The 26,466-nt window shown below is 53.6% G+C and overlaps 1 protein-coding gene across 1 annotated transcript; it reads right to left on the bottom strand.

The window, feature by feature from the left end:
• Positions 1-1,464: 1,464 nt before the first annotated feature.
• CDHR1 (cadherin related family member 1) lies at positions 1,465-21,280 on the bottom strand. Its single transcript, XM_021700041.1, has 17 exons — positions 21,226-21,280; positions 20,513-20,608; positions 19,382-19,527; positions 18,330-18,380; positions 17,474-17,563; positions 15,982-16,068; positions 14,685-14,801; positions 13,501-13,644; positions 11,665-11,743; positions 10,160-10,260; positions 7,397-7,600; positions 6,743-6,895; positions 5,054-5,218; positions 4,492-4,559; positions 3,757-3,985; positions 2,644-2,901; positions 1,465-2,001 (listed from the first exon to the last, which is right to left on the bottom strand). The coding sequence occupies exons 1-17, from the start codon at positions 21,278-21,280 to the stop codon at positions 1,465-1,467; spliced, it is 2,580 nt and encodes an 859-aa protein (XP_021555716.1).
• Between the last annotated feature and the right edge of the window lie 5,186 nt (positions 21,281-26,466).

The following is a 26,466-nucleotide window of genomic DNA, read 5'->3' as shown; positions in this document are numbered from 1 at the left end:
TATAAAGCAGTTTTCCTGAAAGTCGGGCAGAACTCCTTTGCATTAAACATAGAGGCCTGTGTGTCTTTTTCCTGGGGCAGGTTGTCACAAGCTGACGAGGTGTGGTTGGTCAGGGGCAAACGTCGAGAAGCCAGGAGCCCTCAGACCAGGTCTCTGCTACCAACCTGCTGTGTGGCCTCTACCAATCACTCCTCCTTTGGAAACCCATCTGTCACCCTGGCAAAACGGAGGCTTGGGCTGGATGTGCTGCCCGGCTTTGGTCCTCTCTGACGGTGGCTGGCCAGGGCTGCGTGGGGCATGTGGTGGGGGAGAACAGGACGGGAGGAGCCTCAGTCAAGGGCAGTGACATCATCCAGCCCTGACTGCCACGGATCAGGGGTGGCACTCAGACGCAGCACAGGCCCTCCTGGGGGTGCTTGGCAGAAGCCTGAAAGGCTCCTAATACTTTCTGGAAGAGTTGCACCCCAGAGGATTGACCTGCAGAAAAATACTCTGCATTTGTGCTGCTTTGCACTTGGCTAAAGCCCTTGTTACCACATATTTATTTCAGTCTCCACCTTGGACCTGTGAGTGAGGCAGTGAAGACTGACTTACTTCATTTTACAGATGAGGAAGTGAGTGATCAGGGAATTTAAACGGCTTTCCCAAGGTTACACCATGTGAGCAGGATAAAAACAGATCTCTCCAAAATTCAGCCCTGCACTGTCTCTTCAAGGACTCCTGGAAGGCAGCACCTTAGGGTGCGGCTTGTGGCTCTTCGGGATGTCTCTAGGACTCCTGCATGGCTCCAGCTTGGACATTTTGGGGCCCGCCTGGGACAGCCCTAGCTGGGGCCATTTCATACCTCTGTGCCCCTGGTCCCGTGCGGATATAGCAGGGACCCATGGTCTCTGCCCAGACACCATCCTCCATCTTTCCAATGGCTTTGAGGAACAGCCCCACAGTTGGTGTGAGTTTTCAGGGCATCACTGCCCGGTCCTGATGCATTTGTTCTCCTATAGCCTGCAAGGGTCACTGACCACAACCTTAGCCAGGGCTGAACTTCCTTTTCCTGTTCCTGCTCTTAGTGGGAGGCTTCAGGATCCAGGTTCTGGTTGGCCTTGCCACATGCAGCCAGGGCCCTGATCCTCCACTGAGGATGCTGAGGCCGCAGGAGGACCTGAGGGACTCGGCGAGGTCTGAGGTTCGTGAGTAGAAGACACCCAGAGCTGGCTCTTTGTTGATTCCCAGCCTCTGGGGAATGGGGGGGCACATAACTGTGCCAATAATCTGGGTGATGAGGAAGTATTTGCAGTTGCAGCCCATAAACAGAGAAATCCCTCATCCAAGGCATGTCCAGAGCCGTGGATATGGGGCTTACATCATGGTACAAAGCAGAGGTGACCCTAAGGAGCAGGTGGTGGGGAGCATGGTCCAAGTAGTAGGAAAGTTGGGCTGGGGAAATGAGGGTCCACAGGACACATGCTAAAAGTAAGCCTTATTACCTACACCCTTCTTCTCAAACTTCTGCCTGAGCTCAGAGACCAGAGCTGATTGGATGGGGCTTCCCACCTTGGGTTTTGGTGACTCTTGGGGTTGCTTAGGGGTGAGTGAGCCAGAGACTGTAGGCACAGTCCAGGGGGCCATGCCCATCTTGGGTGCCATTGTGGGTGGTGGAGGGGGAGCTGGGGCTTTGGGGGGCAGTGTGCTTCCTAGGCTGTTGTTGTTGCAGTTCTCATTGGAAGGATCCTCTCTGAGCACAAACTTGGCAGCAGCCTTGGTCCTTCTGAACTTGAGCCATTCGATGCGGACGGCATGGGGCGCAGGGTTGGGCCGCTTGCGGAGTACTCGCCGCACAGGCAGGACCTTGTTGGACTTCTTATTACGCCAGAAGGTGGCGGTGGAGATGAGGACGGTTATGGCCACAATGATGGCCATGATGCCAGCCAGGACACCCACAGCCTTCATGGGGTTGTCTTTGGTCTGCATCAGGAAGGCGGCCATGGGGCTTCGGGACAGCATCTGGAAGAGAGAGCCACCCCTTTGCATTCTGCAGCTCCTGCCCAGTCCTTGGAGGAGCTCCCTGAAGCCTGATGGTTTAAAAACCATCTTTCTGGGGTCAGGCATCCCTGGAGAATCCGACTAGCACTATGGGCTTCAGTCCAGAAAAAACGCACACAGAGAAAACGTGATGCATGCAGCTCTCCAGAAAAATGCACACTGAGAGAGGATAATGCAAGCAACCTCTTTCAGATTAAGAACTCCTGCATTAGCTGGACTCTTTTCTTGGGAGATTAGGGTATTGCTTACCTTTGGTTAGGGAAGGCCTCGTCTGCCCAAATGTATCAGAAACCCCCTAAGTCATGATTTTCTGCCAGATACTGAGCTGAGAACTACACATCATGATTTTACTTCTGCCTTTTAACACCCACGTGAAGGAATCTTCACTATTCCCAATTTATAGGAAAGGAAGTGTCAAAAGGTATTGAAACAAGGATTTCTGCTTGATTCTAAAGCCTGTGTGTCTGATGGCAAAGGCAGGCTTTGCTAGCACTGAGTGTCTTTTGGAGGGAGACTGGAGATCGTCTTTCTTCCTCTGATCACACTGCAGCAAGGCCTGAGCTGACCCTCCGACCCTCTTCCCAACACAGACTTGGTACCCACCTCAGTGTCTGTGATGTCAATCTTGAGTAAGGCCGTGGTGCTGAAGGATGGGGAGCCACGGTCCTTGGCCTGCACCTCTAGGGACCACGTGAAGTCCCCACTAAGTGTAATGTTGTACAGGGCATCGAGGGAGCGGATGGAGTTCTTGAGCCGGATCTCCCCCGTGTGCGCATCGATGTCAAACACGTTGGCAGGCTCTGCGTGGGTGATGGAATAGTCCACCAGGTTGTTGGGCTCCTCTGCGTCCTGGTCTGTGGCCTGTGTGTGGGGAGGGTCAGACAGAGCTGGGCTTCGAGGATGACACTTGTATACCCTGGCTAAACCAGTAAGTCCTATGTGGCTTGCTGGGTTGATGGGAAAATGGTCCTAGCCCTACTTGGAGTGAACTGGAGTTGGGAGAAGTACTGAATGAGCCAGGGTCTGTGCCAGCCCCCTACGTGTGTTACACCATTCCATCCTCAGAACAAGTCTGGGCAGTAGGTATTGTTAAAAAAACAAAAGCTAAGTGACTTGTCTAAGGATGGATACAGAGAAGGAGGGGAGCTGGGATTCAAAGTCCAGTCTGTTGGGTTTCAGGGTTCATGCTTCTTCCACGTTGGGAAGACAGTGTCTCATAGCACTGCTTTGAAAGCCGGCCAACCGGCTGTGTGAACAAAGACAAACCACTTAAACTACCCGAGCCTCGTTTCTTTTGTGAATGGCAATAATATCTTCTGTCTTAGAGGTTATTTCTGGGTTGAGGTGAGGATGTGGCTATATAACGTACCTTAAAAACCCCTGCTCATTGTGGGAAGCCAATAAATTTTATTTTGAAATAAATTCTTATGCCACAGTGCCTCTTGCAGCAGCTAGAACAAGGCTTTCAGGGAAGCTTCATTGCTTTCTTTTTTTTTTTTTAAAGATTTTATTTATTTATTTGAGACAGAGAGAATGAGAGAGAGAGAGCACATGAGGGGGGGAGGGTCAGAGGGAGAAGCAGGCTCCCCGCTGAGCAGGGAGCCCGATGCGGGACTCGATCCCGGGACTCCAGGATCATGACCTGAGCCGAAGGCAGTCGCCCAACCAACTGAGCCACCCAGGCGCCCCTGAAGCTTCATTGCTTTCAAAGCTCACCTCAATTTTCACTGGGGTCCCCAGCACCATTGTCTTCTCCTGGATACTCTTTCCAAACTGAGGGTAGTGGTCATTGACATCCAGGAGAGTGACGAACACCTCAGCCAGGCTGTATTTGCCCTCCATGTCCTCTGCCTTCACGTAGAAGTTGTACCTGGCCGTGGCCTCAGCGTCCAGGCTGGCCCAGGGCTGAGTGTAGATGATCCCGGTGGATGGGTGGATCAGGAAGCTGCCAGGCATAGGGAGCTCAGGCTTGGGAGTGCACAAGCACAGGAGTGTGCATGGAGGTACGAGTGTGCGTGCACACACACACACACACACACACACACACACACACCCCTGCAGGAGTGACCTACCTCCAAAGCGTTATGCAGCTTCTCCAAAGTAGCCCACCTGACCCTCTCTCCGGCCCTGCAGTCTGACTGCGGGAGACAGGCCCACCCATCTACTCATCCACGTATTAACCCTGAACTTAGCTGGACTCAGACTCACCCTCTCCACCCAAGGCCTGCCCTTCCCTAGCTCCAGGCCATGACGGTGACCCTACTTCTCTCAGATCCCAGAACCTTTGCCTCGGGCTCTCTGCTTCCCTTTCCCTCCTTGGGCTTGTGCTCATTTTTCCAACCAAGGTTCTATCCTTTCCAGGTCCCTCCTGCCTTCCGCCCAGATCCCCTCTGCCCCCTGCCTCCCAAATCCCTTGTCCGAGGCCCTGTCCAGGATTCTGGATCTACTTACGGGTCTGCCCCGGACCCATAGATGGAGTATTTGACTTCGCCCCACGGACCTGTGTCTGGATCTACAGCCTGGAAGAGAGAAAGGTCCTAGAGGTCCCTGCCCTTTGTCGGGGCATGTTGGCAGCTCATGTGTCTGAGGGCTGCTTTCCATGGCAATACAAGGGGCTTTGGGGTTACCCAACTGGGGAGAAACTTATCTAAAGGACTGCTCTAGAGCCCTAGTTTTCTATCCGGGAGGTCTCAACTGTTGGAGGAACCAAAAGGTTTAGATCTGGAAGGCATGTATCCCTCCTTTGTAAATGAGGAAGGAAAAGATGGGTCCTGTGCCCTGACTTTAGGGTTTATGCCTATGTCCTCCTTAGAGTCCTGAGAGGTATTGTTACCCCATTGTACAGAAGAAGAAACTGAGCCTCAGAGAGGTCAGGTAGCTTGTCTAAGGACACAGTTAATGAGTTTGGGCTTTGCAATTCAAATTGGAACCCAGGTTTGTCTGATTTCATCAGACCCCCTTCAGTGGGGGCTCCTAACCCCAGACCCAGTCCCCATGCTAGTTCCCAACACACTGTGACAGCCACCACGTTGGAGCCCCCTGGCGCATTCTCAGGGATCCTGGCAATGTAGTAGTGGGAGGTAAACTTGGGGACATTGTCGTTGGTGTCCAGGAGCTGGATCACAACATCTGCTGTGGAACTGAACTTCTCTGGAGTGTTCACTTCAATGGCCAGTAGCTGGGGAAGGAAAGAAAATAAGGACTTGTCTGGGTGGGGGTCACCAAGCAGAAAGCCTTCCCACTTCTGTCTCAGCAGGGTCCAGCACCAGCCTGCCTTGCTCCACCTTACTCTCAGTCTCCAGCCTGCGATGCCTTCCACCACCTGCAGGGGGCACCTCTAAGGCCCACTGTCTTGAAAGGCCTGCTTTCTTGCAGTTCTTAGAGTTGTATTTGGGCCAATTTCTTTTGTCCCATTGATTTGCATATTCCTTTTTAGTTTCAATTTCAAAAATTATTTTGTTATATAATATAATTTAATACTTGTTAGGGAAGTTCCTGCCTCATATTCTTTCTTTCTATTTTCCTGACTATTCTTACAGGTTTATTTCTCCAGATACAAAAACCAGTGTAATTATGTTAAATTCCCTCCACCTCACCAAAGGAAATTCCAGGTAAGACTTAGTTGAAATGATATTGGATTCTTTATTCACTTGATAAGAATTTGCATTTTTTTAAACAAGATGCGCCTTTACATTTCTTGCTTTCTTTATATCTCTTTGTTAAATTCTTGTGCTTTTTGTTATTTAGATGCTGCATATTTCTTATTATCCTCATTCCTAGGAATTTTATCTTTTAGTTGTTATTATAAAAGAGGATCTTTTATTCCATTATTCTCTTTGCTATTTTTCATATGTAAGAACACTCTCAAATTTTGTGTATTAAGTTTGTAATCAATCATGTTAGCAACTTTGCTGTGTTTGTTTTTCCAACATTTCTTAGATTTGTCTAAGCAAACAATAACACCATCTACAAATAATGATAATTTTGTCTCTTCCTTTCTAATGTTCATACCTCTTATTTCCTTTCTTTATCCAAGGAATAACATTACTCCAGGAATAGTGCTAAATAATGTGATAGCAGGCATCCACAATTTGTTCCTGACTTCATAGGAAGCTTTTAGAATTGCACTTTTAAGCATGATGTTCGCTGTAGTGGTATGTATGTATAATTATAAATAATTATAACTGTTTAAATAATATCAATGAGGTATGTTTTTCCTTTTTATTAATATATAGTATTTATGTTTATATATAATAATCATTATTTACATATGTTCATAATTTTAAACAATCACAGATACAAAGGAGTATTTTTTTCATCTTCTGCAAAGTTTTTACCAGAATTGATGACAGATGTCAAATGCATGTGAGAAATACGTTTATCTTGATAATCAAATAGTATTTCTGTCTCAATCTATTAACATGGCACCTTGAATGCTTTGCTTTCCTGGGACAGTCATAATTTAGGACCGGGGCTCAGTGAGGCTATGTGAGCAGTGAGAGCAGGCTCTTGTACCCTCCCCTCTTCCCACCTCCCACTCATGCTCCCCAGTCAGCAGGAGGGGCAGACGAACTGAGAGGAAAAATGGAGGGCCAGGAGGGGCAGGAGGTGACAGGGACCCCTCAGTAATGAATCCAGGAGCTGCTATGAGCTCCTAGGATCCCCCTCCCCCCCATTCAGGGCAGTGCAGAGCATCACCTACCTTAAAGGTTAGCACTTTGAACTTTTCAAAGTCAATGGCAGCTGAGTTCTCCACAATGATGGTGACTTGGGCTTCATTCATGACTGTCAGTGGGACCACTCGGAAGATGCCCCCAGGTCCCACCAGCCGCAGGTTGAATTTGGCATTGGCTCCCTGGGCGACAGAGTTTGGAGGGAGGCAACGGGGAAGATGAATGAGAATAGAAACTCATTAGATAGTCATGCTAAGCAAGGAGACTTCCTATGCCCTTAACCCTGGCAGGTGAGTATTAGTCTTTCTTTCTGTCGGCCAGGCCATCGAGGATCAGAAAGATTTAGCAGGCTATGGAGACTAAGCCAGGTAACAAACACTTACAGCCTAGCCCTCTGCTGGGCAGAGGAGGTGATGGGAAGTGGTCACAATACCTCTCTGGAGGATCAAATACAGAGGGGCTTTTGTTTGGCTGGCTTTACTTTTTAATTGACTGTGAATGTCGTTAGGCTAAGCAGAGAGTCTTTGGTTAGCTACCCCATCTCTCCCCATCTCTCTCTCGGTTACACTCTCCTGTTTCATTCATTTTGTGACCCGCCAGGCCCCTGGCACATAAGCAGTGAAGGCTGATGAGCTCTCAGTTCAGGCCCCTTGGAAGACAGGGTGGAGGGCAGGACCACACACCTGGTCTGAGTCATTGACGGTGATCTTAAGGCCCCGCAGGATCTCTCCCTGAGGTGGGTGCTCATACATGGACAGCTCAAATCTGTTCTGGGGTCCACTCTCTCCATAGAATGTAGGCGGATGGTTGTTGAGGTCCACGATCCTGATGGTGACTGGGACCATGGCCTGGGCAGCTGGGATCCCTGCAGAGCTGACCTCAGTCACCTGGGGTGGGGACAGGTGGCTATTGCTGTGTGGCTGGAGACTCCAAGATGGCCCCACAGATCCCTGCCTCCAGGTATTCATCCTCTTGTATAATTCCCTCTCTTTAAGTGCGGCCTGCCCTAGCAACTTACTTCTGATAGCACATGGCAAAGGTGATGAGATATACTTAGTGATTAGACCACGTAGACTGTAACTTCTGTTTTCTAGCAGACTCTTCACCTTGCTGGCTCTGATGAGACGAGTAGCTGTGTTGGAGAGGCTCATGTTTCAAGGAGCTAATGGTGACCTCTAGCCAACAGCACACTAGGAACTAAATCCTGCCCATAATCATGTGAGCCTGGAAGCTGATCCTTCCCCAGTCGAGTCTTCAGATGAGAACCCAGTCCCAGCCGACAATTTGATGGCAGCTACATGAGAGACCTTGAATCTGAGGACCCAGCTAAGCTGAGGCTGGAATCCTAGCCCACGGCCACTGTGAGATATAAATGTGTGCTGTCTTAAGTCACTAAGTTTATGGGAATGTTACAACAGCCACAGGCAACAATACAGTGCTAGTACTGACCCCATTTCACAGATGAGGCACAGAGGGGTGAAGTAGTCACCTGGGGTCACACAGCTAGTGAGTGGCAGAGCTGGAGCAGGAAGAACTCGGGTGTGTCTGATTCCTTAATCAGTGCTCTCTCCATCTCCCCACACTGGCCCCTCTTTGCAGCCAGACAGATATGGGTTCAAATCCCAGCTCTGCCACATTCTGTCCGGTGTCCATTTAGCTGTGGGAAGGCTGCAGGGAAGGGGGGCTGCAAAGCCGGGGCCGAGAATCCACAGGCTCTGTGTGAACCACTCCCTGTGACAGATACCATCAAGGACCTCCCTCCCCTTGTTCCATAAGCACGCTCTGGCCTTACCTATTCTAAAACTCCCACTCCCCAGACACCACTCCATCACAGCCTAGCTGCTCTCCTGAAGCCCTTCTCAGAAGCCTACACCTCCATTTTTCCTAATTCCTACTCAGTTCTCAGCGCATCCCCAACTGAGATACTTCACACTAATTTCCATGCTGCATGCAGCACTCTCACCTCCTTTGCCTTCCTGAGTGTCCTCTGCTAATGTGACTTTGCTCTGTGCAAGCTCCTCTCTACCTCTCTGATCTCTCCTGGGTCTCCTTCACCTGCTCCCCCCCCCCCCCTCACTCAGCCTCAGTGTGCCCACAGCTGTGTCTTCAGCCAGTGTTCCTGTGTCCCCACAGCCATCCTCGGGGTGATCCCATTACCCAAACCCACCCTTCCACAGCCGCCTGTATGCTGACACTGTCTCCCCAGGCTCCAAACCTGTATACCCAAACTCTCTGGGCCTGTCCTACCTAGCCTGCCTCCTCTCCTGTGCTCCTGATGTCATGGTACCGCCCCAGATGCCCCATCCCTGTCCCTTCCCTCACCCCGCACAACCACATTGTGTGGAGTCGGCCTCCTTCATATTTTGCAATTTGTCTGTTTCTACTGTTCCACCTCCCCTCGTCCCCAAGGGCCTTCTCGATTTATCACCTTGACTAATGGCTCTGCCTCCCTGCTTCTTGTCCAGTTCTCTCCAAACTCAAGTTGGGACCAGTGTTCTCAAACCCTAGGCTGGGACTGGTGCACAGAATCACTTGGGAGCTCAGAAGGTGCAGAGTCCTGGGTTTCTCCCAGACACACTAACTTCCTGTCGCCAGGACCGGGTCCTGGAAATCTTTGTTTGCCAAACTCTTTAAATCTGAGAGCCCCTCCCCACTCCCCGGTCTAAAGCGGACAGAATGAGCTTTTTAACAAGACTCTAATCATGCTCAAAACCCTTCAATGGCTCTTTACTGCTCTTGGGCAGGACCAGCTACATAATTTGCAGACCCAGTGAAAAATGAAAATATTTTTTAACAAAAATTTTTGTTAAAAATTGTTTTAAAATCTTGTTAAAAAATTATCAAGAATTTCAAGACAGCAAGAGCAGAGCATTACGCCCAGCATGGGACCCTTCTAATGGTGATGCCTGTGTAATTACATAGACCACATGTCCACAAAACTGGCCCTGTTCCAGGAAAAAAACTATATCTCATATTCAGGGCCTTCACTCCTCTGGCCCCAGCCTGGATCCAACCATTTCTCTGTCTACATGCTGCCTGTGGACCCTTTGCTCTAGCCCCATGACTCCTTGCTGCTTCCCTAGTACATCATGTGCTCTCCCCTCCAGCCTTGGCTCATGGGGCTTTCCTAGCCCACACTGCCTCCAGTCTGTCCTCACCCCCACTAGTGACGCCCTTCACCACCGATCACCACCTGTTGGGTCCTACCCATGTTCAAGACCTTGCTGCTTCAGTCCTACCTCCTTGTGAATTCACGTCTCCCCTTGCCAGGGGCTTTGTGTGCGTCTGCTGCAGGATTCACACAGGCTATGTGATGCAGGTGCTCTTTGGAGCAACATCTAGCTCCCGCCCTGGGTAGAAGGTGGGTGGTGGGAGTGGGCTGGGTCTCATCAACTTTGGAATCTCCCAGGGCCGGAGGGTAGGAGGGAAGGCCAAGCTAGAGGTACCTGTACGTGCAGCTCATACACCTCTCTCCTGAGCTGGGCAGGGCTCTGCATGACAGAGATGACTCCAGACGTCTCATTAATTTCGAAGTCTCCGTTACTCCCTGGCAAGGGGGAAAGATGCACCCTGCAGTTGCACACACGGCCATGGGAGGCGCAGGGGAGCCAGGCCAGGCAGGCAGCCTTGTGCTCCTCAGGCATTCCCTCACTGAAGTGTCTATAGAATGTAATTCTATCATCTGGATCCTGCCAATGAGGAAACTGAGTTTCAGAGGGGCTAAGTTATTTGTCTAAGATTACACAGCACGTGTACAGCCGGGACTTAAACTCACTTCTGAGTCTGGCTTTCAGGGTTCATAGAACTGGCTTCTCTTATGTGCCCTGTGTGTGCATGTGTGTGTGCACACGTGTGTGTGTGATGGCCAAGAGAGAGGGACAAACAGCCACACAGGTAGGGAAATAAGGAGGGGGAGAGAGAGGAGAGAAAGGGAGGGAGGGAAGAGGCAGAGGCTGCAGGAGGAGGAGCAGAAGAGGGAGAGGAGAGAAGAGATGGGGATGGTGGGTGCTGGGTAATTGTGGGAAGGCTGCAGAGGTGGAGGGGTGGGAACGAGGAGCAGTCAAGGGGGATCTGTGTACCTGGGGAAAGGAGCCTGCTTGTGATGGTGCCACATTCATGCATGCGGGAGCTGCTGGAGAGAGAGAATGCACAAGGCATATCCTAGGGATAGGGCCGGAGAGGCGATGGGGTCTGAGTGAGAGCACACAGACATGCGCATGACTGTGATCAGACACCCACGCTGTGGGGACTGGCTACCGGGGGCCACAGAACCCACCCGGGGCCACCGTGACCTGCTCAGTTGCTGCTCAGTTGTGCAAAGAACAGAGTCCGGGAGCCAGAAGACTTAGGTTCAAATCCAGTGGGAATGTGGGATGGCCCTTTAGCTTCCCTGAGTCTCAGTTCTCTCATCTGTATATAGGGCTAATAGTAGGAAATGCCGTATCATCGTTGCATTTAATTCTTTTAATTCAACCATATGCTCTAGGCCAGAAATGTAAAAGAATGAGAGGGGTGTCTACGTGGCTCAGTCAGTTAAGCGTCCGACTCCTGGTTTCTGCTCAGGTCATGATCTCAGGGTCACAGGATCGAGCCCCATGTCGGGCTCTGTGCTGGGTGTGGAGCCTGCATAGGATTCTCTCTCTCCCTCTCCCTTTGCCCTTACCCACCCCTAAAAAAAAGAATGAGGGAAAAAAACCCAGTAACTTTAAAAAGTTACTCCCTGTTGCTAGACATAGTGACAAGCAGGAGCCAGAGCACATGCCCAAGAAGACTTGTCACCTCCTGGAGGGGCCCAACACCACCCGTCCCCCCCACAACACGTCTTGTACTTCTGGCTTTACAAATGAGGAAACTGGGACCCAGAGAGGTCTGGGCAGGTTACTCTGGTCACCCAGCAAGGAGGAGCTTTAGCCCAGCGATGGGCCTGTCCCCAAAGTCGCCCCAGACTCACCATTCAAGAGGCTGTAGAGAATCTGGTTGGGTTTGCCTCGATCTCCGTCCATGGCAACCACCATCAGTACCTCCGAGCCCTTGGGGGGACAGAAGCAGCTGCCTGAGACCAATGGGTGATGCTGGGGCTCTCCCTTCCCCAGATACTTGCCCCCATCAGAGGGGAGGTGCCACTGCCACCCAAGAAAAGGGCCAGGCCTCTGTGTGGCCCCACACCTGCTCTACAGGGAGACCGGAGCACCCACTGGCTCCCAGAGCTGGAGAGACAGCCTGAGCCCTTCTTCTCCCCACCATATTGGTTCACACATGGCTGCCCAGGGACATTCAGTCCCCCACAAGTGGGCCTCCGCCTCACACCCCTCCTTTCCCACATAACACACTCAGCTCTGGCCTCTACTGTCCAGCCCTCAAGGCTGACCCTCACTGCCTCATCCACCTTTTGCCTTCAGAGGTACAGGGAGGGAGTCAGAGACAGGTGAGAGAGGGGCTGGGCACAGAGGGGTCCAGTGCAAAGTCCAGGAACGAGGACGCTCTCCTGGGGCCCCCAGCTGGGGTGCTGTTCGAAGGGTTTGGGCAGGGATTGCACAACTAACAAGCCTGCTCCACCTCAGCCTGCCGCGCCCTCCTAAGCCCCCTACTCCGGCGCTTCTCCTCGGCCTACCCACACTCGTGGCTGCTTCCTGTCTGTCCCAGTGCTGCCTGCTCTCCTTCAGCAACGCTTTGCACCCTTCGCTCCTGGCAGGACAGCTGGCCTCCCCCGGCCCTGCCTTCGGCCCCCACCAGAAGAGCCCGCCATTTCTCCCTCACTCTGCTCATCTCTACCTCGCAGCTACCAGCTTCTGAAGAAGCAGTATCGTAGCTTGTGCCCAGCATGTAAGCGGTCCTCAGTAAGTGCTTTCGTTATCTCATCAAGTCTAGAATCATCAGATCCAGGGAAAGGAAAATTGATAATGCAGTTCAGTTCCACAGAGTCCTTGAGCCGTGGCTGCGTGAAGTCTGGTTCCAGCCTGGTCTCAGCCTCCAGGGAGCTCCCGGTCTGCCCGAGGTGAGGGGGCATGTAAATACATGGGTGTACCCCGAGGAGGGGTGTGCCCAGCATGGGAGCAGAGAAGAGGAGCTCCCATCTCAACCAAAGATGTCAAGGAGAACAGTGCCTGGGCTGGCCTGACAAGGGCATGGAGCGTCTGGCCCATGGGCCGGTCTCAGGCAGAGGCTAAGGACACAGTGGGGACATGGGCTGGGTGCTGGGAGGCTGGTGAGGACTCGGGGGTGGAGGGGAGGCCGGGCCTTAGATGCCAGGCCTGGGGATAGGACCTTCCCTGAGAGGCCTGAAGACAAGCATAGTCACCACAACACCAGGGGCAAAGACTGCACTGAGGGGGAGGAAGCTGAGGCCATCCTTGGAACTGGGCCTGCGGGACAACTACTGGTCTGAGCAACCCCAGGCTACGGGTTTGGAGCTGGGGAGGCATAAAGGAATCGCACCCTCCTCGTCCACACAAGGTGTAGAAAGAGCCCCACCCAAACCAAGGCAATGAACCACCTTCCAGCCTCTCTTCCCAGCCCTTTTGAGGGGCGGAACACTGGCAGCTGGATGAGAGTAAGTCTGAATGAGTGAAGAAATGCCTGTCACGGTCTTGGCGCCCAGCAGGTGCTCCACACACCCGCACCTGCTTCTTCCCCCTTACACTCCCACTGGCAAAAAGACAAGCTCATGCGCTGAGCCTGAGCTAGTCCAGAGCCAGCCATGTGACGAGGGTGACCCAGGGCCAAGCCACAGGGGATCCCGGGGCCATGGTGTCTGGAGGGGACACTGGGCTAGGGGCCAGCCACCCACCGGAAGGGTGTCCTCATACACATAGCCGTAGTAGGGTGTGCCCACGAAGACAGGGGCCATGTCCTGCACGTCCTCCACATTGACCGTGACCGTGGTGGTGGCGGAGAACACCACGTCAGCCCCTCGCAGCTTCCCTCCGCCATCCTGGGGAAGAATCAGAGAGTGAAGGGGGGGTCGGGCTCTGGGGGGCCCCCCATGCAATCTGGCTTCTGCCACTTCCTGGCCTCAAGACCAGCTGCCCTCTCTGATTTCTGTTTGGCCCTGTGTCACCTGGAGATCATTTCCGCCTCATAGGGGTTATTTAAATGAGAGGATTCGTGGAGGTTTTAGTCAGCTCACTCAGAAGTGTTCCTTTGGAAAAGAAGAATGAATTCTCTCTCCAGAGGAGGAGGGGTCAGAATATTCTCCCACCTGCCAGGAGCCAACCTCAAACACCTCCTGGGAACCTACTAAGAGCACGACTTGGGCCCGCGCCTGAGCCTGCGTGATGCAGGTGTGTGCCCAGCGAGCCCAGCCCTCGCGGCGTATCAGGGAGGGGCTACGGGCTCCAGGGGGCTGGCCTGTGGCCAATATGTGACCAGCGAGGGCCTTTCTTTTCCTGGAAAAGAAAATGTTGGTCCCCGAGGGACAGCTGGGGTTTCCCGCCCTCAGGCGACAGAGCGGCCACCTTGGCTGAGCACCTGCTGACTTGCAGATCCCACACCACACACTTTAGAAGTCTGAGGAACTCAGCTAAGCCTCATGGGTGGGCAGATAAGGAAGCCGAGGATCACAGAAAGGAACAGGTGAGGTGAGCAAGCCCAGGCAGAGACAGGGAGGTGCCTGGAGGCCAGGCTGTGGGGGATGTGAGGGAGCATGGGTCTCCAGGTCATGGCCACCTGGTCCTCCGGAGGGGAACCTGGCCTGTCAGTCCTCATGGGGCGTACACCCTCTTCCAGGAGGGAATATGCCCTCTCCAGCCCACGCACTCCAGCCTCCCTGGAGACTATGTCCATGTCCGGGCAGGGTCCACATCAACAGAGGTTCTGATCAGCCGCACCCTCACCCCCCCACCATCATATCTTCAGCCCTCCAAAGCGCCCCCACTCCCTTATAGAACCGAACTCTGTTCCAACCCCAGGGCAGCTTCCCTTGACAAAGGCTGGAGAAAGACCAGATGCTCCGCCTTCCTCCCTCTCTGTTACCTTGGCAACCACGGTGACAAAATGCACCCGGGCCTTCTCGTAGTCCAGCGTGGCCCCAGCCTGGAGGCGCAGCACGCCACTGTGGCGGTCCAGGGCGAATTTGGTGGTGTGCACATTCTGTAAGAGTGAGGGGCAGGCTGGTCCTTGGAGGGGGACCCAGGCCGGCCCAGGAATGGCCGCTTTGCTTACTGACAGGGGGTCTTCACTGTCCTTTGTCACAGGAACTCTGGCCTTGTGGTCCCCTCCCATCCCTCAGCGTGCTCCCGGCAGGGCCCCGGCCTTCTTGCTGCCCAGCTTCCAGCTCAGCTCTGGCCTGGACTTTCTAGCAGGTAGACTTGGCAGCAGAGAGCTCTAACCTACAGGCAGTGGGGGCTCAGAAGCCACAGTGGTGGAGACAGCCTTCAGGATCTTCCCACCCCAGCAAGTAGGGGACTATGGGCCATTCGCAGGCAGCTTGGGGGATGGTGGAAGGTGGGTGAGGACAGGAGGTGATCCTCAAGCTGGAAAAGGGGTTATTGTGTGTCACGAGTTGTTGTGGAGTTTTACGTGTATTTAATCCCCACAAGAACCCGTGAGGATGGGCTTGGGCCGTTCCCGTTCGGCACGTGAGGAAGGAGAGCTGGGAGAGCTAGATGAGGGGTTGAAGGCCCCTGAGGAGGTGGCGGGATCTTTCCAGTACAGGTGGAGCCCGGGGATTCCTCCAGGACCCCTGTTGTCAGCCACCGGGTGGTACTGCCTTGACAGTTGTGAGAGCCCGGGACTAACCTCTGAGGGCCGAGGAGCAGCCACGGGGGTGCAGCTGTGAGAGGCGTGGCTGGTTCCTGAGGAGCCCAGGGAGGAGGACGAGGTGCGGGAAGGGGGTCTCTGCCTTTGATGGGGTTGGGGGGATGGAGAGGGGTGGGGCGGGGCTCTCACTGCTCTGTTCCTCCTGACAGATCCCCCTCTGTCCTTTTCATCGCCACAATTCTAGGCCCAGGCAAGTTTTTCTACCCTGTGTGGGTGCAATGCGCCCGGCCCTCTCCTGGGGAAGGGGTTTCGGTGGGGAGAGCTGAGGGTCCTGGAGACCCAGGGAGAAGGTGGCAGGGAACCGAGAGGGAGCCAGGGTGGGCTGGTCAGGGGAAGACGGCTTCCACCCACGCTCCTCTCATGTCCCCACCAGCCCAGCCCAGCCCGGTGGAGCTGAAGTGATGTCTTTGACAATCTTTGGGAATAGTGGAGGCTGACTCAGGGCCTTGGTGATGGAGGTGGTGGCCCTCCAGGTGTCCCCTCTAGCCCAGGCCTCTGGTAAGGACCTTACCTGCAAGAAGTAGGTGACAGCCCCTCCAGAGCCTGTGTCCTTGTCCAACGCACGCACCTTAATGATGCTGCTCCCAGCAGGTATGTCCTGAGAGGTCACAGTGATAGTGGGGGGGGGTCAGTCCTGGGACAGTGACACAATGCTCAGGGGACTGGGGGTAAGGGAGCCATAGAAAGGTGGAGCCAGGGAGTGAAGGGCTAAAAAGAGGTGAAAAGGTGATGATTAACCAGGGAGCACCCCACTGGGGGAGAGGCAGCCGTGGAGGAGACGTGCCAAAGTCACAGTGGGTGCAGGGAAGAAGGAAAGGGGAAAGAAGGGAGCAAACAGACATCCTCCAAAACTAAGACTCCAAATAGACAAAGGGTTTAAATATGAAATGAAGAAATGGTTAATAGACACATTCCACATAACCAGGGATCATGTACATACCATTCAGAGCCAAAATGAAGTATCTTTCTCCTACTGAATTAGCAAACATTAAAAAATTCGAGAATCCCCAATGTTGGTGAGGGATGGGGAGACAAAGCCCCTCCCACATCCTAGGGGAGAGAGCTAGCAAGGGCTACTCAGGCAGCTCATGCTCTCAGCCTCGTCATTTCACGTCTTAGACCAGATCTTAAGGAAATCATTCTAATTAGCTATATGGAGGTTTTATGTTAATGTTCAGAATTTTACGTTTCTTTTGACAGCAAAAATGTAAAGCATCTTAAATATCCAAACGTAAAGGACTAGTTCAGTCAATGATGGAATATGCACTAAATGGAAGCTATTAAAATGACAGTTACCTAAACTTTACAATTACTGAGGAAATGCTTATGTTGTAAATTAAGTGAAAAACAGCATACAGAAAGTGTATGTTTAGTATCATCACAGTTATACAAATAAAACAAAATAAATCCAGTAATCCCAACATAACGCCAAAGAACAGCACCAAAATTTGACAATGTTGTCTCAAGCTGGAGGGATTGAGGGTGATTTTTTTTTTTTAAGATTTTTATTTATTTATTTATTTATTTGAGACAGAGAGAATGAGAGAGAGAGAGAGCACATGAGAGGGGGGAGGGTCAGAGGCAGAAGCAGGCTCCCTGCTGAGCAGGGAGCCCGATGCGGGACTCGATCCAGGGACTCCAGGATCATGACCTGAGCCGAAGGCAGTAGCTTAACCAACTGAGCCACCCAGGTGCCCATGAGGGTGATTTTTGAAACACATTCTTTTCTACTCTTCTATATATTTCACATTTCCACAATAAACATACATTATGGTTTTAACGGAAAATGGTAAAAGGACACTCCCGTGGATAAAAATGGATGTGTGAGGGGATGGCAACAGAGGTGAGGGGAGGCCATGGAGGGGAGGGCTCTCCGGAGGGCAGTGAGGAGGTGCTCTTCACGCTGGGGCCGGTCTCCTGGGGCAGGTCACAGGGCAGCCCAGAGGGTCGGGAGTGCATCAGGGTGGGAATGCATGGGCTCCACCTAGGGGCCTCTTGCTTACCTCAGGAACCTGGACAACGTAGGGTTCCTGGATGAAACTGGGGGCCTCATCATTAGCATCCGTCACCAGGATCATGACTTTTTCTGCCACCTGAGAAGGGGCAAAGGGGACAGGAGTTGAGGCTGTCTCCAGAGGCCCCGAGAAGAGGCATCTAGCCTAGCCAGTGGTTGGGACAGCAGGGAGGCTTCACAGAGGAGTGAGATTTAAGCTCTGCAGGAGTTTGTCAGGAGAGAGGGAAAGAGGTGGAAAGGTATGCCAGGAAGAAGGAACAGCACATGCAAAGGCAAAGAGGAGTGATATGTATGGTGAGTTCAGAGGACATAAGCAGATTTGGAGCTAGATGGTTGGGAGAGTGAATATGGGAGAGAAGGTGGGCGAGGCAGATAGTGCCGAATGGGGAGGCCCTGAGTGCCACACTAGGGCTTAGACTGCATCCTGAGGGCAGTGGGGCCTGCTGTGAGTGCTTTCACAGCCGGCTCTGGCCAGGTCTAACGTTTTATGGTGATGGCTCTGGCTGAACTTCAGAGATGGATTGGGGTCAGGTAGCCTGGAAGCTGGGGAACCTCTGAGATCACCCTGGCAAGCAATGATGAGGGCCGGGTGGAAGTGGTGTCTGTGGGGAAGGAGGTGAAGGGGCAGCTAGGTCTGGGTGACTGGGAGGAGCTGGTCGGAGGAGGCAGATGGGAAAGCATCCCCACTGGCCTCCCCTGGTGCAGCCCTGTCCTGGGGGCACATTGGAGCAGATCTTGCTGGGCCTCGGCTTGGATTTGCCAGAGAGCCCCTAGGAGGGAGAAGGAACTGTGGGCAAGCCCAGGGGGTGAGTACTGCCAGGGGGCTGGCTCAGGGGTGCACTTACCAGATTCACGCCATCTGAAATGCTGATGATGGCCTCGATCTCATCCTCCCTCTGTAAAACATAAGGATTGAGTGAGTGCCTGGGAGTCTGATGTACCTGGGGACCCTGAGGCTGGTGGGGGGGAGGCTCTCCCTGCCCCCACGGAGACCACCAGAGCAGACCTGGGCATTTCAAGGGAGCCCTGGTGCAAGGCAGGGTGACCAAAAGCTGCCTCTGGCCGTGCTTGAGACCTTGTCTCAGCCCATCAGAGGGTCTCAGCTCATCAGAGGTTCTCATAAACCCCCAGTAGTATTAAGGCACAGAGAGAGAATGTTCCACTGCTAGAATGAGGACAGATGCTAACCTAGTGTGCTGGACATCCCAGGGAGCTGGGGTTTCCTTTTTTTCTTCCTTCCCCTCATCTCTCCCACACCTCTCTGTATTCCACGGTCCAGATCTGCAGTATCTCAAGCACTGCCTAGCCCATGGTGGGACCTCAGTGAGGAAGGGTATTGAGGTCAGCAGGCCCCCAGGAGTGCTGGGGAGGGGTACACGATGACACTTTCACCTTGGGGTCCCTACAGCAGCCTCTGAGACCCACTTTTCCTTTCTCTACCCTGGCCTGCAGCGGGTGGAGTTGGTCATCGGACCAGAACTGGAGGTAAGCCCATGCTGGAGGTCCAGTTAAGTGGTCCGCGAGGCCCACCAGCCTGGTGTGGGGTCTCAAAAGAGAAATGTAGCTCAGGCCCTGGCACCCATAGGTTCAGAAAGGTGCAGAGGGATGGAGGAGTGGAGGTTTACCAAACTCAGGCCCACTCTCTAAACCACTCTTTCCCAGGCTGGTTCAGTTAGTAGAACATGCGACTCGTTATCCTGGGGTCATGAGTTCGAGCCCCATGTTGGATGTAGAGCTTACATTAAAAAAAAAAAAAAAAGACTCTTTCTAGCCCTGATCTGCTGTCAGTTTTCTGTGGCTTACAGGACCTCTCCAGGGATGACCTCTAGGGAAACTTCCAGCCCTCAGAGGTTTGTCTGCACACCTGGAAGACAGCACTACTCACACCTCTCCATACCTCTCTGTCCAGCTCTTCAACCAAGGTGATGTTTCCGAAATTGGGGTCAACAGAAAAGACACTTCTAGCGCTGGGGTCAAAGCTGATGTGGTAGGAGACAGGGTCTCCCTCGGGGTCTGTCCCATTTAGAGTATATACATGAGAACCTGGAAGGAGACACAGGAAGGGGACACTAGACTCTGGGACCCAACCTTTCCTAAAAGTGGCATCTGTTCAGGACCAAGCTGTTGGTCCTGTTCAGCTGTTTATAAGGTGGGTATTCAATCCAGTGCTAAAAGTCCCGCCCTGAAGTGAGCATTGGCTGCAGGCCTCAGCCCTCTGGGCTGCTTCCCACCCTCTATCATTACTCTTCATAACTGTCAGTGAGATGTTAGTATCAGCCACTGTATGATTGTAATCTGTAATACAGATTACAGAGGAGCTTCAGGTCTGCTGTGCCTAACTCCAGGGCCTCTGTCTGGTATTGATTCCTGTCCCAGGAGCCAAGACTGGGGTTCCTTGGGTATGGGGGATGGGAGAAAAGGGAGGCAGCATTAAGACAGGAGGGGTGACCCATGGTGCAGCATCGTGCCCCCATGTCTGGATTAGTTCTTCAGGGACTTCTGAGTAGGTGCATCTTTTACACTGCTATCCTTCTGCGCAGGGTTCCCAAACAAGACAGAGAGAGGGAAGCAGGGAGAATCTCCTCTTTCCCCTTCACCCTTTCTCATGCATATCCCAGCAAGCTGGATGTTCTTAGGCCTGTTTAAAGCCTCCCAGCTCCGAAGCTCCAGGAGGTAAGTATATTTGCTCAAGGTCACAACAGTGAGTAAGGGGTGGTGCTGTGGCCAAGCCTAGGGGTTATTATCACGCTGCCAAGTGCTGCCTGCTGTCTGGGTGTGGCCCTGTCTCTGGGCCCACAGCCGGGTCTCCAGGACTGGCCCGGCTTAGGTCTCCATGATAGCTGTGACCTCCTTTCCTGCAACTGCCCTGGGGAATCCAGAGCGCAAACAGGGCACCCTGGGAGGGCTCACAGCCTGGCACTGGGTGTCTCCATAGGCTCAGAGGAGTCATGGGTTCAGTCCTTGTGTCCAGGGGAACGTGGGCCACCCTCCGGGAAACCAATAGGGGGCTGGGGCCAGGGCTACTCACCTACAGGGGTGTCCTCTGGGAGGCTGAACAGGGCCATGTTTCCGTTGGTGCTGCCCACCCCGTTGTCAAAGAAGTGCGGGGCGAAATTGGCCTGGGCTAGGAAGAGAACAGGCAGAAGCACAGACACAGGGTGGGACAGCTTCACACTTGCATGGTCACACGTCTGGTCCTAGTCTGCCCAGGCTGGCCGTCCCCTCCCCAACCCCAGCACACCGACAGACTGGGCTGGGAGCTGCAGAGAGGGTCTCTCCACCACCACCTCCTCCGGCTCAGGCTTGGCTGGGACTTGTCAGGGGCTCGCAGCATCTGGGGCACTTAGAACCCAGGCAGTGGCCAATCTCAACCCACCAATGGACAGACTGGGAACCCCGTGCCCAGAGAGGGGCCGTGCCCTGGCCAAGGTCACACTGGGAGCTGGGACACCCTCCTCTGCCCCAGCAGCCTTCAGAGCAGCCACCAAACCTCCCACCCTGCTTCTGAAGAAGCCGAGGGCAGCGGGGGTCCTGGCGCCAAATCGGGGTTCTCCAGGGTACCTGCCAAACCCGGCAGCTGGAAGGATCATCCCATCCCGCCCCGTCCGGTACCCCCCCGACCCCGCCCGAGTCCCACTGTGGAAGCGAGCGGCCCAGAGCTCTCCCTCGGGCGCCCACCCGGGCAGTGCCGGCACCCGCGCCTCGCCCCGACCCGGCGCTCGGGGGCCCGCAGCCACTCACCCAGGCAGAGGCGCAGCAGCCCCAGGGCCACGGCGGCCCCCGGGCCGCTCCTCATGTCTCCGCGGGCGGAGAGTGTCGCTCGCCGCAGCCGGGCCGGGCGCAGGAGCGCGGACCATGCCCCGGGTCGCGCGGAGGGCAGAGACGACCGACGGCGGCGGCGGCGGCGGCGGCGGGAGGGGCGCGGGGCGGGGGCGTTGGGTGGCGCGAAGGCGCTAAGCGGATGACACCGCACGGATCCGCGCCTCTGGAGCGCTCCCGCCGGCCGCCAGATGAGACCAATTAGTGCGCGCGGAGGTGAGGGGACCCGCTCCCAGCCGCGGGCGGCGCCGGGAGGGGTGGCGGCGAACTCCTCTCCCTACCACGCCCCCCTCTGCCCAGGTCTGGAGCGCAGGCGCCGAGGGGTCCCCAGCTCCGCAGCCCGGAGGAGCACTGGGGAGGGGGCCAGGTATCTTCCCGAGATGCCCCTGAGCAGGGCACTGGAAAATTGGGGCTTCTCGGGGTCTCCAAGTTCTGGTGGGCCTGGGCTCCGCTGGGGGTTTCCCTTTTTATGATCTTCCACTGTGACTTTGAGGGAGTTTGGCAGGGAACAGCCCAGCCTGAGACTAGAGGGGTCCCTCCCTAGAGGAGGAATGTGCAGAAGGGGGTGGATCGACTGGCGGGGGTGGGTTTCCAGGGATAGTGCCTCTGAAGGCTTGGGGTGGGGGTGAGACAAAGAGGAGGGTTGTTGTAGGGTGAGGAGCAGATGGGGAGGGGTTTTCAGGCCCACCTCACTGGGATCCCAACTCTTTCCTGTCCTGACCCTCAGGCCAAGCCAGCTGTCCCAGTGGGTGGGATAGTTAGCTAGTGTGATCACTAGTGGGGGTCCACATATGTGGTAGGCAGCGGGGGTGGAGGGGGGTGGCAGGTAGCAGGTTGGCCTCACTCCCTATGTCACTCCCAGTGTCCAGTGGGTGCCAATGGAGAAGTAGCAGACCCACTCAAGCCTTGTAAGGAAGGATGAATGGCTTGAAGGCAGAATCAAGCCCCTCCCTGGGACAGACTTGCCAACAGAGCTGGCCAGCACACATATGGACTGCCCCCCCAGAGGGGTGAGCTCCCTATCCCCAAAGGATATTTAGTCAAAGCAAGGCGCTGCTATGGGGGCCCTGGATGCTAAAAAGTAGGAGAAGCAGGTAAGCTCAGAAACCTTCTTGGTTGTTGGTAGATTTCCCTGGACTGGACCCTCATTCTCTTGCTCTGATATTGGAGTTTGGTTGGATGGAGAAGCAGCCTGGTCGCTTCTACTCACAGGGGGCACAAAGAGGTCACTTCAGGCCCAAGCTTGATCACGTCCCAGGATGGTCTTGGAAGGGTGTGTCCACAGACAGAGGAGACCTTTTGTGTGCCTCCTGGAGAGGCCTCCCTGGCTGGGGTCTCGATATTCCTCCCCAGGGGCCTTCATCAGAGCAGAACATCACCCATCCCCCTGGGCCAGCCCTCCTTGATCTACTGTTAGCAAGAGTTAGAGATTCAGGACAAGGAGATGAATCAGTAGTCCCAGAGTGCTGGGCAATTTTCAGGCCCATTTAACCAGAACCCTTCTTCTTGAATCCCCATGGGTTTGGCCCTTTGGCTGGAAAATGCACTTTATTTTTTTAAAAAAAGATTTATTTATTTATTTGAGAGAGAGCACGCATGTGTGAGCAAGCTGGGGAGAGGCGGACTGAGAGAAGCAGACTCCCCGCTGAGCATGGAGCCAACTACTACCTGGGGCTCCATCTCAGGACCCTGAGATCAGGACCCTGAAATCACAGCCTGAGCCAAAACCAAGAGTCAGATGCTTAACTAACCGAGCCACCCAGGCGACCCTGGAAAATGCACATTAAATTGCACAGACATTTCTGTATCTTTCTGTCACAAAACGCTGGGACAAGGCCAAAGCAAGCTTCCACAGGTCTCCATAGAGATGAGGAGACTGGGGCTTTCTGTCGATCACCCAGTGTGCTGAAGCAACCGTGTCCTGGGGCAAGCAGGCTGCCAGTGGGCTGAGCTTTCCCTGTGTCCTGTCTGCCTACTTCCTTATCACTTGACTTCTCTGGCCTCAGTTCACTCAGTCAACAGACTTGCACTGGAGAGGGATACTGAAGGAGTACCCCCACATGCCGTGTGTGTGTGTGTGTGTGTGTGTGTGTGTGTTGTCACCCCTATTATCTCGTGTAACCAGTATGATCTCTTCTGATGCGATTGTCTCTGCTTTAGAAAGGAAGAAGTAAAGCACAGAGAGGGTAAGTCACTTGTCCAGCTTCACACAGCTAGTGAGGGACAGAACCTAGAGTCACACCCAGTTTGGGCCGGCTCCATAAAAAGTTGAAACTTTTGGTGGCAGAGGGAGATGACCATGAAGCTACTGAAGCTTCAGGGCCTGGGCCCCTGGCTCACACGTCTCTTCCGTAGCCTTAATTTTGTATTTGCAGTTTATATATATATATTTTTTTCCTTAAAGGGGCCACCCCCCTTCAATTGTACAGGCTCAGATCTGCTAGAATGACTAGCTGTCCTGGTTTGCCTGGGACTGAGGGGGTTTCCAGGGATGTGGGACATTCAATGCTAAAACTAGGAAGGTCTGGGGTAAACTGGGACAAGCGGGTCACTGTAGATCTATCCCTGTCCACAAAGCATTTGAGAACCTGGGAGAACAGCAGTTCTTCATGGAGATTCTCACCATGGTCTTGACCTTTAGCACGGAGGAATGAGAGGCTCTGTGGAGGGCTCAGTGTATCATAAGCTGGGAAGGGCTCACCTGCTGTGAGACACAGGGCTTGGCCCTCACCTGCAGACCCTGGGCAGCCTCAGACACACGTCACCTTGTCCTCCACATGTCTATCACCCCTGCAGGGTGACGAGCTCCCTCTTCTAAGGCCTCCTATAGCCATGGCACCTGCAGTGAAACACTAAATCAGTTTCACCTCTTGGTCAGGTCTGACAGCGTTTCCTCAGGTAGACTGACAACAGCTGGTCCAGCTGTCAGTACATGATGGTCTGACAGTGGGAATTTACATGGGAATTCAAGTGTCAGCCGCCAGCCTGGCATGTGAGTGTGTTCTTCCTCCAGCTCACCAACCCCACACCAACCCAGCCTCTTAGAACCTCTTTGCCCCTGTCTGATCTACCTGAATGTGCTAACCCACGGTGCCTTCCTTTCTCATTCACACACTTAGACAGCTGCACACACACACACACAAGTTCTGGTCCCATTTGCACACTCATGCATGTAGACCATCTATGTGTGAATCCATTCCCATCTCCTTGTGTAAACATGTATGCCCAGCACATGCACACCTACACCAAGAGAAGTGGGGCAAGGAGCTCTCCAGGCCCCTAGTGCTGAGGATGTGGGGAACAGCAGGTGCCTGCTATTCAGACTCATCTTCCTAAGGACCCTGACCCGGGAGGAGGAAAGGACAGGTCTCCAGGACTCTGATTCTGCCCTAGCTGTCTGAGATAAGACCATCTTGCAGACTGACCTCTGCCCCAGGACTGGGCATCTTGAACTGTTCTGTCCAGTTGCTGAGTTCCAGAACAACTGTTCGTGAGAGGGCAGCCCTTGTCTAGGGCGGGATTTGGTACGGAGCATGAAGGCATAGGGTCAGGGGATCCCAGTAGGGCTGGATGTACACTCTCTGGACGTGACTGTGAGGCCCATTTATCCCAGCCCAGGTAAGGTCTGGATGACTGTCCTCTGTGGTTGTGGGCCGCAGGGTGTACCCACCTGGCTGGAAGTTGGGAATCCCTTGCCACAGCAGTGGGCTCTGGGGTTAGCAGCTGAGCGGCCTGGGAGCCCGGGACACCATCTACTCTGAAATGTGGCCTTCCCTGTCCCCTTGCTCTGTCCAGGCCAGGTGTAAGGTGGCTGTCTCCGTTTTCTCTGACATGTAGATGGGATTCCTCCCCTATCTGTCTAAGGCGCTGCCTGTCCCCCTAACCGAGGTACTAGGCAGGAGTCTGGGGCTGACACCTGTTTTCCAGTACCCATCTAGTTGGTACTAGTACCCACTTGTTCAGACTCCTGGGTTGTGATGCTGGCTCTTGGTCAGTGACACTCACTCACACAGGTGGGCAGAAGCTCCATCCCGATGTTGCCTGTCTTCACCCCATAGTACTCTCCTTTGCCATCCAGCCTGCCTCCTGGCTGAGTCTAGGTAGGGGACCCAGCAAAGAATGTCTTCTCCTCCAGAAGGGTTTTTTCCTCTGTCATCTTCTGTCCCCAAGTGAAATTGCTCCCTGATTGGGTCTTTAAATTGGTCCCATCGACTGGGTCTTTAAAAGACTTTAGTGCTGTAATCTGTCTGCTTTGGTATCTCCTGCCGAGTGAACAATTTAGGGCAGAGACCATGTCATGCATAGGTTTCTTCAGTATCTACGCAGGGCTTGTCACATAGTAGGTCCTCAGTGGGTAGTTGTTGACCAGCTGAAGGTGTAACTGAATAAATGAATGCATGAAGAGGTCCCTGATGACGTCATGAGTCTTGGTTCCTGGTCCTAGTCAGCAACTAATCCTCTGCATGCCTTTGACATGCTTCCTCCCCACTCCATCCTTCCTTAAGTTGAGAGACTGGAGTAGCCAAGGGCCATCCACTGAAATGCCTGCTGAGCCAGGCAGGAGGCTAGTGTGTGTGAAGAGGCTGAGTGACAGGCAGCAGGGAGTGGTGGAGACTGCCGCACATGGATACATGTTCATATCCACAGTGTCTCTAAACACTGAATACAACAAGCAAAATGGCTGCCTTTTGATGTGGAAAAGAACCTATTTTTCTGTTCTGCTCTCTTGTAACTTGACACCTCCCATCTTCTGGTTCACACTTTGCAAATCCTGAGGGGCAGTGCCGTTTGACAGACTAAACAACCGACAAGCCAAAGATCTTTTCCAGAGATGGAGCTGTTGATAACAAGTCTGCCAGATGCCTCTGGACCTATCCACATGGTACGAGGTTGCTAGTAAACAGGCAAGGTCCAGCCACTGCTTGGGGCAGCAGACTAGAACGCTGGACACATTCCTACCCTAGAAGTTTTATGATGTTTCTAAGGCGGGGAAAAGGGCTGTGGAGTCAGTCAGGGGAGTCATGTGGGGGGGTCCTGTGTGACCATTATCCAGCCGGAGCATGGCCTCTGCAGCGTACCAGAAGGTGGTCTATTCTTTTTTTTTTTAATTTTTTATTGTTATGTTAATCACCATACATTACATCATTAGTTTTAGACGTAGTG

Source organism: Neomonachus schauinslandi, chromosome 6, assembly GCF_002201575.2.
Source record: "Neomonachus schauinslandi chromosome 6, ASM220157v2, whole genome shotgun sequence".
NCBI lineage: Eukaryota > Metazoa > Chordata > Mammalia > Carnivora > Phocidae > Neomonachus > Neomonachus schauinslandi.
Note: the sequence above shows the minus strand (reverse complement) of the source record. Positions and strands in the feature narration are given on the sequence as shown.

What these genes read in the sequence shown, in the direction of transcription:
- CDHR1 (XM_021700041.1), bottom strand. Translation starts at nt 21,280, where the DNA reads ATGAGGAGCGGCCCGGGGGCCGCCGTGGCCCTGGGGCTGCTGCGCCTC. An exon ending in TGTATGAGCTGCACGTACAG is followed by an intron (nt 7,601 to 10,159) that starts GTACCTCTAGCT and finishes TCCCCACCCCAG; the next exon opens with GTGACTGAGGTCAGCTCTGC. An exon ending in TCAAAGTGCTAACCTTTAAG is followed by an intron (nt 5,219 to 6,742) that starts GTAGGTGATGCT and finishes TTCCTTCCCCAG; the next exon opens with CTACTGGCCATTGAAGTGAA.